This window comes from Pollicipes pollicipes, unplaced genomic scaffold (assembly GCF_011947565.3).
Source record: "Pollicipes pollicipes isolate AB1234 unplaced genomic scaffold, Ppol_2.1 Scaffold_2881;HRSCAF=3379_pilon_pilon_pilon, whole genome shotgun sequence".
In the NCBI taxonomy this organism is placed as follows: domain Eukaryota; kingdom Metazoa; phylum Arthropoda; class Thecostraca; order Pollicipedomorpha; family Pollicipedidae; genus Pollicipes; species Pollicipes pollicipes.
In genome coordinates this window covers 13,840-28,246 of record NW_023596181.1, presented here as the reverse complement: position 1 = coordinate 28,246, position 14,407 = coordinate 13,840, and the positions used below count along the sequence as shown (strand labels likewise).

At 49.7% G+C, this 14,407-nt stretch overlaps 1 protein-coding gene across 1 annotated transcript; it reads left to right on the top strand.

Moving 5' to 3' along the window:
• Positions 1–601: 601 nt before the first annotated feature.
• On the top strand, positions 602–13,788 carry LOC119114668 (alpha-(1,3)-fucosyltransferase 7). Its single transcript, XM_037238694.1, has 4 exons — positions 602–640; positions 8,352–9,360; positions 9,764–9,947; positions 13,425–13,788. Exons 2-4 carry the CDS (start codon positions 8,590–8,592, stop codon positions 13,748–13,750), a joined length of 1,281 nt encoding a protein of 426 aa, XP_037094589.1. The 5' UTR covers positions 602–640; positions 8,352–8,589; the 3' UTR covers positions 13,751–13,788.
• Positions 13,789–14,407: the final 619 nt, after the last annotated feature.

Sequence of the window (14,407 nt, the reverse complement as noted above, 5' to 3'; positions counted from 1 at the left end):
AGCGAGTGGGGCTCACAGCGATCGACGTACTGCCATTCACGGAGCACGTAGAGCAGTTGAAGCAGAAGGAGACAGATGGCCTATCCCGAGTCTGGCCGCACATCTCACTGCCCAGCCGGGCGACGAGAGCCGCCACGCGCCCCGAGTCTGGCCGCACATCTCACTGCCCAGCCGGGCGACGAGAGCCGCCACGCGCCGGGTCGATTCCAGAGGAGGACGCAGTTGTGGGCTTGGGGACCGGCTTTGGTCGGTGACACCCCGGCCAGGGTGTCAGCTTTCGACGACCCCGGCCAGAGTGTCAGCTTTGGTCGGTGACACCCCAGGCCAGGGTGTGTCAGCTTTCAGCGACAACCCCGGTCAGAGGTGTCAGCTTTGGTCCATGACACCCCCGGCCAGAGGAGTCAGCCTTGGTCGGTGACCCCCCGGCCAGGGGTCAGTTTTGGTCGAAGGCACCTCAGGCGGCATAAGCCTCCTCCTTGCTTCTCACTCCTCGGGGCCATCCTTGCGGCCCGCGCCGCGCCCCGTGTATTGTGCGCTTGGATCGCCGGTGCGGCGGAGGCCTCAGGGGTCCTGGGACGGCCTGCAGAGCGGCCGCTGTCGCGTCAGAAACGCCGCGCGTGTGCCACTCCGCCAGCGCCGGGTGAGTTGTGACACGGAGAGATACACTGGACAACCCTGCATGGTGTGTATAATGCTGTTAGGAGCAAACGCCGGACAGCCCCCCCCCCCCCGTAGTGTGTGCCACGCCGTTGGGAGCCAACGCTCGGCTCTTTACATCGAGCGTTCAGCACTTGTTTACATTGGTGTAAAAAAGTGATGTTTTACCGCCGCGATGTTTTAGATGCAGCAATATCGCATTCCACCACGAAAATACAACGAAAAAGTTTGGTAAATCACGTCCAGTGTTTTTCATTCGGAATGTTGGTTCAAGGAAGTACTGTGCGCTTTGTGTTGCTACCTGACAACGGGCGGCACCACCGGGAATATTGAATAACGATGACCTAGCAGGCGGAAAAAGTTTTATCACTTGACCCTCAATGTCAAGGAAGACAACAACATGCAAGATTGAATACAGCACATTAGTGAGGCTTCGTAGTTTTTTTCCTACTGAATGTTTCTTGGGAGGATGTTAGCCTAAGATAGACCGGTCCACGTCTTAGTCGACGACGGTCATGCGAAGTCAAAGGAGTTTCCACGATGTGGTGAGGGATGACAACGAACGTTGTTACAGGCCAAATAAAAAAGCATGATGCCTGACTCCAAAGTCAAATACGAACCAAGGTCAGGTCCATTTATGTAGGTTAAGGTCATAGCACGTCAAAATATCCCGGCCGAGCTATACTGACATGCAGCTGGTTTGTAACAAACCGGAAGATGGTTCGTGGTAACTTCACCTCAGGTAGCGCTGGTCCAACGTGAAATATTAAATGGGTAGTTTCTACATTTTAACATACGCCACATCACCAAAATGACAACAAATCTTCCAAATGAGAAGATAAGAAACTCAGAAGGTAGTATAAGCCACGCGCTGTCAAACAGGGTCATGCGATTATACTAAACGGCTGTTATGCGCCGCCCGGGAAAGTGCGGAAAAATCACTATCAAGCCATTCAAACCGGGAGTTAAACTGACCTAAGGCCATTAAGCTTGGAGGCAGTTTCGCCTTCGCAGCTCTTTTCACGTAATCGTTATCTTTGGGGCCGAGCTAGCGAAAGTGCTATTGCTTTTTTCCACGAGTTACGAGAAAAATAGAAATACACCGGCTGTTAGCGTCCACGGCACGGTGACACCAGCATTTTGGCAATGGGAGGCTGCGGCGAGGACCAGGCTCCGCATGCGTCGCATGACCGTGCATGTCCAGCCCACGCCGAGGAAAAGGAAATCATATCAACGACAATTCCTAAAAATGTATCTTTCCTTGAGGCTCGAGAACTTTATAACGAAACCCACCCAAAAATATTGCACGCATCGAAAGTGAAAGCTTCGTTGCCGCACACTAATGTGATCGAGCAAACGACAGCTGTTCAGTTTCCGGAACTTCTGAAGTCATTTGGTCCATCAGTTGTACCCTTCGCACGCGCGCTGGACTCGCAGCCAGCACCGCAAGCTCCCTCCCCACTAACCGAGCAGTCGGTGGCTGCCGGCCTGCTCGCCGCCGGTTGGATCGCCAACGAATGACCGTTGGACGACGGTTCGGCGTGGCTGCAGCCGTCGCACACCGTCGGGCATTCCTTCGTTTGAGACTCCGCCGGTCTCCTCATCGCAGACACCCCTCGCCAGTACCTGTGAATGTGTAGTAAATGATGGATCGTCATGGAGCTGACCGGCGCTCCCGCGGAGCCAAGCGGGCGCGTATGGTTGAGCAAGACGGGACGAAGGCGATTAACTGGCTGTCGGGGGGGGGGGGGGACAGATCGGGAACTCGCTCCCGCGGGGAAGCTGGTCCACCGCCCAGACGACGCGGGGAGGCCCCCTGGTGGATCATCCGGGGTTCGAAGGCAACCAATGGGTCCTCTCCCGGCGCCGCCATCTAGGGTCACAGCTTCGCCGGCACTGTTTCCGTCTGGAGTGGGGCGCCCGGAAAAGCGTGGCCCTCCCTGCCCAATCTCGTCCACAGACGGCAGCCCACGTATTCGGCCCAGAACCCGGCCGGCGTTGGTGGGATCGGACCTCGGTGGGTTCTTGAACTCTGTAGCTGGACCGTCTGGGTCTGCTGCCCGAGCACTTTTAAAGCAAGTCTATTTTACATTTGCAACCCAAACACATGCTCTCCCTCCTGTCGGCGTCGTTACCGCGGAGTGGGAGGAAGCTAAGGACCATCCTCACCTTTTAGCTCCATGACGAATACTTTGCAGTGGAACTTGAGAGGCGAAAGAGCAAGCTACCAGGATCTCCCAGCATGCGTTAACGAGCGGTGTCCGACGGTGATAGGTCTCCAGGAGGCAAAACTGGCACACGACAGCGTTTTTGGTCTTTCGGGTTATGCTGTTCGACGGCGAGATTTACCAGCCGACCCTGTTGCCCACAGTGGCGTTCTCCTGGTCGTGCGCCACGGTGTGTCTGCTCAAAGGCTGATTTTAAACACGAAGTTTCAAGCCGTCCCGGTCAAAGTGCTCTTACACTGCCATACGATCACCATATGCTCACTCTACTTGCTGACGCTGGCGCTCAACTTTCTCATCTGGATCAAGTACCGGGCCGACGTTTTTGATTGGTTCTTGACCACATCGCTGGAATTTCAGAAAAGCTGACTGGACTGAGTTTCGAGCGAGGATCGAGCATTTCCTTTCCATGCAACCAGTGAGTGAACCCCCGTTAGTAGAGGATTTGACTTCGTTGATGCTGCGGTGTGCGGAAGGGCGTTTACCGCGAAACGTCGGAATGTCCTCGCCGATCTCCTTTGTCTCAGTGCAGAGATGCTGCACAGTTTTGCGCAGAGCACAAAATCGGCGTGACCACGGGAAAAACCATGAAATAAAACAATGACGTTAAAAGGAATGTTCCACATTTAAAGATATCGCGATAAGCATCGGATATGATGGGAAAAGCTTACTTGTACCTATTGCTGAGCTTTTAAGGTTCAAAAACGACCCTAAGTAGCAAACTTTCAAAGTTTGTAAAAATGCGCCCGATTACGTCATTGTTTGATGACGTCATGAAATGGCTTTGTGACGACAGCAATACCTGGCAGCATTTGGCAGCCAGACCTAAAGAATACATCGACGCGCACGAAGGCTGACTACAAACCGGCCATTCTCGTCGCGGATGCTGTGTTGGTTGGCGGGTTAGTAAATTGCTTGCTTCCGGATTTTTTTATAAAATCTTGGTACTAGTCGTAGTAGAAGCTTTGGTGGGCTTGTTTGACATACACAGCAAGTAGCGATCGCGCCAGCTTTCAGGACAGATTGTTAATATCAAGCACAATGTGCTGGGAAGAGTGTCATATAGCGTCATGAATCCTTACCGAAACCTGCTAAGGACTGTTGAGGATGTCAATACTGCATTGTCGACTTGTCCTTGCTTGCAGTGCTGTGGTCCTTGCATTGATCTCATATGATGCGCACAGTAGTTACTTTCCGTATTATTTGTGCCTAGAAATGCAGTTGCTTGCAAAAGTTGATAAATCTGTAACAATGCAATGCATTGATTGCCAAAACATCGATATTTGCATGGTAAAGATGGTAAGGTTGAGCTACCAAGAATGCTTTTTCTTGCTTAGGATTATTTGTGCAGTTTCTAGTTAACCATGATGTAACCATTGCGGTGCAACAGCATTCTCACCGGTGATAGCCCTTTGGCGTTGTGAAATCAGTTGTTACCAGTCATTCATAAATTATAAGCTGTTTATCTCATGGGCTTGACATGCAGAAGTCAACCAATGTGGTAACTTATGTAGTGGTACAGGGTCAAGAGTGTCATCGGTGGCCCTACCTCAGTGCTGAACTGTGACATGGCATAATGGAGAATGTTATGTTTTTTTGTACTGCGGTCCATGCTGCTTTCATAATAAATTACATCATGAAAAGATGGGGTCAAGCATGCATTCTTGTATTAGCTCCACATTTGACACATGACTGACCAAAAAACACATGATACAATATACAGATCGTTTCGAGCAAAGCACACGACCAAAATAAGTGACATCACTTGGCTCAGCCTGTTTTGGGAATAAAAAGAAACATAGGTGACAAGATAAAAACAGGTCTCCTGTTTAACAAACCAGGAGACATACTTGCAGGCACAGGCTGTGTCCCTCAAAAATATTGTTCATTTAAATAATAACACATGTATAACAAGAAAATATTAGGTGTAGTAAAATAACACTGCAAACCTGCTGACCTTGCACGACGACTGGAAGACATTACAAGCAAGTGTAGTTGTGGTTTGATGGGCGAAATGTAAGGAAGCGAATGAACCTGACGGTGAAACAGAAGGCTTGTGCTAAAAATATTAAGTACCATCCAAGAAACCAACAGCAATACTTCTCCACATTTCTCAGCACCCAAACATCTCAGTCAAGTTGCAGTGACTATGACAATGACTCACACAGAACGCTGGCTGCATACAAAATTGTTTAAGACAGGCGTAAGCGCGCCCATAATAATACCAGCACTGTATTCTCAGAATTTTAGGGAAGGATAATTTTTTCAAACCTGTGTCATGTGAGCTTATACCAAACATACGCATTAATGAGCCATGTTGACCTTCCCCCCCCACTGGCTAAATTAATTGCTAATATAATGGCATGCAATGGATTAATGACATGCTGTGATACCTCAATAGGCTCAAAATGTTGGCAAGGTCATGAGGTAGCAAATTGCCTTTGAACACCCCTGCAGCATGGGTGCGTGTGTCTTTCAGCTTGCCGACATCGCTACTTTGCCATGTTCAAACACAAACTTAAATATAGAGGCAGGTATCAATATGACATTCCATTGGGAGTCATTAGGTTTAAAGAATACCAAAAACATTGTTCTCTCTCATAAGTAAATTCTTGCACGGACACTCCCCATCACATCAAGATCAATACAAGCCACTGGCACGCACCACCAGTGATCACACCCATTTCAAGCGCCTGATTCACACTCTGATGTCAAAAAAGTGCGATCCCACACTTGCACAACCCGCGAGACTATCAAATTGCAGGTTTCTCGCAATTTCCGCACAGGTTTTCGGTTATAATACCGTATTTCACCATGAACTTCCTTCAAAACAAAGCCCCAATGGAGGTTCATGGTATTACAACCTAAGAGATTGTTCTAGTGTAGGACACAATTATTTTGTTCAAGGTTTAAAATTGTCCTATAATATGTGTTAACCATATATAGTGATATATATATATATATATATATATATATATATATATATATATATATATATATGTATATATATATATATATAATATATTACTATAATATTGCCCTAATTTCATAATGCCATGCTAACCTATAATCCCACGCAAGGTTCATTGCTCCAGTGCGCATAACGCTGACCGAACCGTCTGTAAGAAACACATCAGAAGAAGAGGAAGAAAAAGCGCCAGCAGGAGAAAAAGGCAGGTTTGTTGTCGCGTGTTCTGCGCGTGTTCTGTTTTTTTTTGTGTGTGTAGTATTGGGAAAGTGCCGTTCTTTCTTCGATGCTGTACTTTTTTGCAGAAAGCGACGTTCTATTTTTATAACATTGACTTAAGGTCTAGAAATAAGGAAAAATGCCCCGTTGGCGACGAACGACGCACAGCTCGAAAGTGCTCACGCTTACGTTCGCGACACGCATTCAGCAGCAAAATCTTGCTAACAGCCAATCACCTTTCGCGCTCTGTATCATACGTGATGCATCATCGCTCTTGCGAATGTATCAGCGGCCACAGTGTTTTGAGAAGCAGAAAACAGCCTGCAATATAACGGCAATCGTGTGACGTTTCTATGACGACATCAATGCCAAGGTGCCTTTAATGTGGTCTGCCAATAAACCTTTACGCACTCTTGCGGCGTATAACTAAAAAAAAAACAGAGAGTTTTGGGTCTTAAAAAGGGCATGGTCGTGAACTGCATCAAAAGGCCTTCAAGATAACCATTTCAGTTCAAAACCTCATGTCCAGAAATATAAAATATTTCCTTTAACCCGTGAAATAGTTGCCCTTGCTGTTGTTGATTAAAATGCTATTTGAGGTAACGAAGATTAACAAACAGAGTTGCGGACACGAATTTCCTGGGTTTGCATCTTCTCGTGGTAGAGGTCAAACAGAAAGGAAGGAGAAAGGAGGCGCCACACGTACCCAGCCATGCTCTGTCACCACCGATGCTGCACAGAAGTTTCAAAATTCCAGCCAGTTTGGCGCTGGTTCTGTTATCTAGCGGTGATATGGTGGTTTGGTGACCTGCTGATGGATGGCGCGTAAGTGAAAATGTACCAGACAGGGCATGCTGCCCTCAGCGGCGATGGGTTATGCTTTCTCACAAATCCCAACGAGTTTCAGCAATCTTTCGGCTGTGCTTTTTTCTAAGAGGATTTCAAAATTTATTTCTGTCAGTCCCGTGCTTGTATTGGCGCAGAATGCTTATGTGGCAATGACGACTGCGCGGCGCGTCTGGTTGATTGAGAAACGAGTGTTCACCAAATAATGGGGCGGCGGAGCCGGACTGAAAGGTCGACACGCGACCAAGAACATCGCGCATCCGGTCTTGTGGGAGCTTTGTCTGCAAATCTACACCGACGGGACGAAACGAAGCGTGCGTGTGCGTTTCGATGAACACCTGCGTGATGGGTTGACCACCATCTTGTGAAAAAAGGCCGTTGGCCACCATTTTGTGACGATTCGTCCGTCAATCACCGTAACGCATCACCCATCAACCGTCTGCATACCAGCATTCTGCGCAGGTGCAGGGCCGGGCTGACAAGAAGTTGCCGAGGCCTGCTGACAGAAGACAACACCCGAATGCCAAAACTTTTTTCGACAGCTGGCTTACCCTGTCTGGCACAGTTTGACTACGCGCCGTTTGTCGACACATCATCCGTCCACCAACCCGCCCACAGATGGCAGCACCGGCGTCAAGCTTATAGGAAGTTCTGAACTGCCAGTACAGCTCCAACAGCGGCAGCGGCTACGTATGTGTGTCGCCTCCCTGCTCCTCCCTTCTCTACCAGCCTTATGATGGTGAAGGCTGGAAGTTCGTACCCTACCTCTTACTCCGATCTCCGCTCCACCTACCAACCTGCAGCTCTCCAACAGCAGACGAGTCAGTTCCTCCAGGCCTTAAAGTTGTTTCTTTGCTATCAAGCACGATGCAAATCGCTACATAAATGTGGCGATTTGAGAACTTGGTATGGAATCCAAACTTTACGTTCAGGATGCTGACATACTACGAGGATGAGATGAGATACTGAGATACTACGAGGCTGAGATGAGATACTGAGATACTACGAGACTGAGATGAGATGCTGAGATACTACGAGGATGAGATGAGATCCTGAGATACTACGAGGATGAGATGAGATACTGAGACACTTAGATGCTGAGGTACAAAGATACTCTCTTTACTGCTGGTCATGCAGCGGCCCTACGCGTACCGCCATTCTGCTACACTGAAGTTACCATTCATCCGGTGGAGATATGCGACTGAACTACCAGTTTGTTTGTTTTTTGCTTTCAGGCTTTCCTATCCCAAGAACTAGTTATGAACATGCTTGTAGACCAATGTTGTGGGTTCATTAACCAAAGGCTCTTTTTTCTCCCCCACACGAAGAAGCCACGGGTTTTGATAGCATTATTTCTAGAACACTTGTCAAATCTTGCCGTACAAACTTCCATGTACGACAAGAGCATTGCCTAACCGGTTACCAGTTTGTTTCAGGAGTCGTGCGGCGACCGTGGTCTTCAGCTGACGAACACCGCGCTGTCCTTCCCACCCCGACTCCTACCATATCCCCACTTCATGAGCAGAGCATTAATCTGACATCGCTAGTGGCTGAGAGCCGGTGAGCAATATCTGGCATACAACATTCCCTCTTAACTGCCAAGCAAGGACTTAAATTGGACGCTATACGTGATGCACGTTAGACGCTAAAACACAGACACGTTTTTATATTGATATGGCGCTGCAGCAGCGGCACGTCTTACTTGCTTTGAGTAGGTTGTATGGAAACATTGCACTATGTGTCGCGTCCCTAATTTGTGTACTGACTTCATTTGTTTACATTTTCCAAGGAAATGTGATTCGATGGCCGCCAAGGGCGCCATACTTCGGGAAAACGGTGGGCCCTGTCGATAACACGCGCATCCCAGATTATCTCAGCGCATTTAAAACAGCGAAGTCAAAGAAAATCCTTTTCTGGACACCCTTTTGGACGTCGTATAGGGACTGGCCGCATTTCTTTAACGCCATGACCGCAGGTGAGTGTCCCGTGTCCAACTGTGACCTCACCTTCGATGCTGATGAACTCGACCAGGCGGATGCGGTCGTCTTCCATTTGATAGACCTCTACTGGTCCCAAAACAACCTTCCGTCCCGTCGACCAGCTGGCCAGATCTGGATCCTCTTCTGCCTGGAGTCCCCCGCCTACCCCCAGACTAGAATCATCAACACCACTGTGCTGAATGGCGTCTTCAACTGGACCATGTCCTACCGCTGGGACAGTGACATCCCGGTGCCGTACGGGCTCGTCCTGCCGAGGAACTCGCTGTCAGAGGCCGCTCGACAACACGTGCTGCCAGAGGCGGTACGGCGGTCGCTTCCGCTCAGACCTCAACTGCAGCGGAGCCTGAGCCGGCCCAAGACGAAGCTGGTGGCCTGGATGGCCAGCAACTGTGACGCACCGAGTCGCAGGTCCGACTACGTCCGAGAGCTGCAGATGTACATCCCGGTCAGTTGGACGCAACAAGTGCAGCTGCCGTCACATCCACGAATGCCGTGATGTGACTGGGAGTGGCGAATGCCGTGATGTGACTGGGAGTGGCGAATGCCGTGATGTGACTGGGAGTGGCGAGTGCGTAAGCTCGGCCATGATGATGAAGTTTTATGACATCGGTGTAGTTTGCTTTCATTGCCTTGAAAAGTGGACTTGCACGGCGTTCTGACGTCACATATATTCATGCGTCGACTCCATGTCATCATGCGCCCAGTCTGTTCTCTTCACCACCGCACCACCGAAAAAGAAAATGTATCGCCTCGGAGAAAAGGTCAGAATACTCCGCCTGCACCGCGATTCGAACCCGCCACCTCAATTTTGGCTGGACATTGAGCCTGAGATGACCGCATCCCGGCAGGTGGACGTGTACGGCGCGTGCGGACCACTCACGTGTGGCCAGAGGGAGTCAGTGAAGCGGCAGGAGGACGACTCCAACTCCGTCTGTGAGGTCACCATGGCTTCCTACCGGTTCTACCTCGCCTTCGAGAACGCCCTCTGTCCGGACTACGTCACTGAGAAGTTCTTCAGGACGCTGACGCTTGGTGAGATGGCAGATGCATGGCTAACCTGTCATGACATATCTTTTCTATGTGGATCTGTTTGAACCGTTCATTGGGTCATGGACGGCTATATCGAAAACTGGGATCCAAAATACACTAATCGGTCCAGCATCTTCCCCTATTTTCGGAACAGCTGCAAACATATTGTGAATCTTGGAAAATGACCTGAAATAATTTGAGGTCTGGTACCATCCTTCAGAGGCTTGAAATTCTGGCGCCTTTTTGTTCGATCAAGAAGGCGCACATCTTGCAGACAGACAAACAACCAAAACGGAAAGACGCCTTAAGCCCTCATAGAAGACGTCCCAGGCCCAAACAGCGTAGTGTCTCCCAGTTCTGGGCATGGCTGTCTCTCAAGCTTAGACAAAGAGACCACAATCTTTGGTAGGGGGGGGGGGGGGCGGGGGCGGGGGCGCCTCAGATTTCAACAAGAGCGATACCCCTATTTTCGGTAGAGGAACGCACCAGTTGTCAATCAGAGCGGCGCCCCAAGTTGGGATAGATATGCTGAAATACCACCAGCCTAAAGGTAGACCGAAATTGTACAAGAACAGACGCTCCCCAAACCGTAAAAGAGAGGCGTCTCTAAATTGAGATAGAGCCGCGCTAGCAGACACTTAAGAGGGACGCTCCCAGCCGTTGTAAAAAATATGGATTAAATCTACAGGAAGATAGGAGCCCCAGGCCCTTTCACCTGTGCCCCAGGCCCAGAAGCATGTGCCCTAGGCCCAGTACGTGAGTCCCAGGCCCAGCCACGTGTGCCCCAGGCCAAGCTAAGTGTGTCCTAGGCCCAGTTGCGTGTACTCCGGGCCCAGCTACGTGTGCCCTGAAGACCTAGCAAAGGGCTGCTTCTAAGCCGTCTATAAGCGTAGGTAGGGTGCTCGAAGCACACTTAGAAGCGTGCTTGTTAGTCTAGGTGAAGAAACCCCAACAAACGCAGACAAAGGCATACCCAGGCGCACGCATGTGTGTGTGCGTGCGTGCGTGCGTGCGTGCGTGCGTGCATGCGTGCGTGCGCGCGTACGTGTGTGTGTGTGCGTGCGTGCGTGCGCGCGTGTGTGTGCGTGTGCGTGCGTGTTCGCTCGTGTATGTGCGTGTGCGTGTGCGTGCGTGCGCGTGTGTGTGTGTGCGTCCAAGATCCTGAGCGCGCTGCGCCAGAACGTGCGGACAGATCACGTGACAAGTCGGATAATCTAATGCACCGAATCGGCGAGAAGACTGCGGTGCCGGTTTCCAATCGATCGGTAGCACGCGCCACCTGAACCTTTACAAAACTCCCATTTTGAAGGGTGCAGGTCAAACTTGGGTACCACTGACCAAAGGACTGACGGCAGGATGACCCCACTACAGAGTGTGTGCTTGTGCTGTCGGTGGCCGTGTATGGTCGACGACGTGACCTGCAGGCCCGTGCAAAGATTCGGGCTCGGGGCCATCCGGTTGCCGAAAACAGTGAGCTAGCCGACAGAAATTCATTGGGTGGCCTCACTGCCGATGGGGCCATCGAACAATGGCGCGCCAACATATTTTTTCGTGCCTATGTTTCGTGCCAAGGTGCTCGGGCAGTGAGCGTGCACAACCTTTGCACCCATTTTTCTTCACCTCTGATTCCCCTGTGCCGTTGCCGTTGTTGCTGTTGCCGTTGTCGCCAGCGTACAGCTGCCGGGACAGTGTAATGTGGCATGTAGTGTCATGCCATACATGTCAGTTGATAGTGAGCCCTCTTGGTTCGACAGCTGCAACCAATGACGTATGGAACGTTCGTCATGTGTCATACCCCTCTACAATTTGGGACTCCTGAATTGACGGTCAGCCCTGGAATCTTCCAAAGCTGACGCATAGCCTCTCTCACACGGAGACTGTCCATACACACAGAGATTAAGTCGACAAGTGCCAAAATGGACCTGCATGAACCTGCGACATGTTGCTCTCGGAGTCCTTCGTGGTGCAGGAGCGATGCCTTCAAGACTCGAATACATTACAGACACCAATGCACACAGAAGCATTAACACGCAGTCGGGTGGGGACGTCAACCTGACCCATCCCCGGAGGCTTTTCCGAACTACAGTAACTTCCAAACAATGAGTCATGACCGTGTCAAACTTTGTATCACTGCGGGCATTACATAGCCGATATTTTGATCTGAAGGCCCTTCTTTGCTAAATCAAGTTTTCATAGACCGTTAATCCGTCCCTGATTTGTCGCACCATCTCTGATATTACAACGTTACACAGGCTGTTATGCTGACGATCAAGACAGCTTGGGATTGTTTCGAAATTATGACATTCTTGTGGAAGTTATGCTAATAATTATGAAACACAAATCAGCATAGTAAGATAATGGAGCGCCTGATATTCACCCCAGTAAACACCAATTTCATCGCCAACTTTTACTTCGTATGAGTTTACAGTAGAAGACACGTTGAGGTGAAACTGGTGAAACGACCGCCCTTTATATTAACCGACATTTATATTATAGTGAAGCCTGACAATCACACTAAGGCATACCTTCGTCTTTCTACGGCTAAGGGTTTTCAAAGGTAGTATCGAAATGGTTTTACGAACGGTGGTGAAATGCTGAACGACTGAGTTTACATCATGTTTACACATGTAAAAATTTGAAGTTTCTGCCTTTGTTGCCTACGATGTTGTTGCCTAGATTATGACCTACGAGCTCTTTCTCGAGGTAGTCTGAGTAATGATTATTCAGAACAGACAAAAAAGGCTTATGTCTCGCAAGAAATGTACTACAAAGATGTTTCCAGGACTCATCTTCCTATTGATATCACTCTGAAGTGCATTTCTATCGTTCAGGCGACTTTTAAAGGTCACGCCATTCAAGGCCAGGTTAGGTCAAACTATGGCCACTGCGAACAGATCTGACCGTTTGAAGGTCATATGTTTAAACACTAATCGCGCATATATTACGACTTAAGAAGGTTCTTCAAACCGAGTGCTCCCAACAAGCGTATGGTGACGAGGTTTTCGATGCAGCCGAACGGGCCAATGCAGCAATCACGTTCACCCCTTTGACCTGACATGACATATCACAGGCGACAGGTGTCGATGTCCGCAAGTGACGATCTCGTACAGCTTTCCAAACACTAATCTTCTTCATCACCGCATCATGCTTAGTCTGGTGCTAATTTGATCACTGGCCTGGTTTAACCTTTACGGTTTCATTCATCATTGTTCTGATACACCTACCTGATGCGTGTGACAAGGGCTTGTCAATGCCGTTTTCTACTATGCTCCAGGCCTTCTTCTATTCCGCTTCTCGAGGCCCCAGATAGATCCTCTGAGGCCCCCTCTTAGAGCGACGGTAAAAAGCTCCCGTGCGATGAGGGTTCAGGTTTTACAATACCTGCAATCCGTACATGCCACCGTGAAATCAACAGCCCAGGTCACCACGATCTCACCAGAGACGAACTTCACTAACATCGTCTTACGGCGTTGCCCACAGGGGTGGTGCCCGTGGTGATGGGCGGTGCGCAGTACTCGAAACTGGCGCCAGATGGCAGCTTCATCGACGCGATGCGGTACCGTCCGCGGCAGCTCGCCCAACTGCTGCTCTACCTGGAGAGCAACAACACAGCATACGAGGACTTCTTCCTCTGGAAGGAGAGCTACGACATTGTCAGCGCGCACCCGATGCGGCCGCTGACATGTGGGCTGTGTCGCAGGCTTCATGAGGTCACCCCCGGCTCATTTGTGGGCACGCATGAGGAGCTGGATCGATGGTTTAGCGCCAGCCAGTGCCTAAACTGGTCCCCAAATCTTTGGCGATAGTGGTCACCAGGTCTGAAACAATAAATGGTCCACGCGCATTTCGCCTTTACGCTTCACAGTGTATCTTGCAGTGCAGTCGCTGGGCGGCTGGCAGACATCAAATTTAGGATTCCTACATGGTTATTGTTGCTGCTTGAGCACGAGAGAGAACAGCTAAAAACCAATACTGTTAAATAATAACAACTGAACTTAGAGAAACGGGTCTTGTCATAACTTTTCCTCGGAACCCAAGATATTTCGACAGCAAGCTGGAAAACACTAATACGTTTTTCGTAGCACGTCAGAGGAAACCGACATACGGTGGCATAATGGCCGGATGGTCGGAGTCTTCGCCTGCCATATGGGGTACCGCGGTTCTAATGCCGGCTACGCCACGGCCCCTGGGCATTAGCATAGACAATGAAATCGCTGGGATCACACGCACGGGCTCGAGACAATGAATTTCGAACGCTGGTTTTGAAATGTGTTTTGAACGTAGACCGTCCTGAAGGTAAGGTTCGTGATTAGACCAACTAAAAAGGAGCGATTCCAGAAGCCTAGCAGGGAAATATTTTTTTCACCCAATCTGCCCACTATACTTGGGGATGTGCCTTACACACCAACTGCGAGTATTCTAATCGGTTATATCCACCTGCTAAGCACCCATTTGTATTATTT

Bases quoted from the DNA above. Each gene is read 5' to 3' on its own strand.
- LOC119114668 (XM_037238694.1), top strand. From the start codon at position 8,590: ATGGCGCTGCAGCAGCGGCACGTCTTACTTGCTTTGAGTAGGTTGTAT. The intron at 9,361-9,763 runs GTCAGTTGGACG...GCATCCCGGCAG, and splicing joins AGCTGCAGATGTACATCCCG to GTGGACGTGTACGGCGCGTG. The intron at 9,948-13,424 runs GTGAGATGGCAG...CGTTGCCCACAG, and splicing joins CTTCAGGACGCTGACGCTTG to GGGTGGTGCCCGTGGTGATG.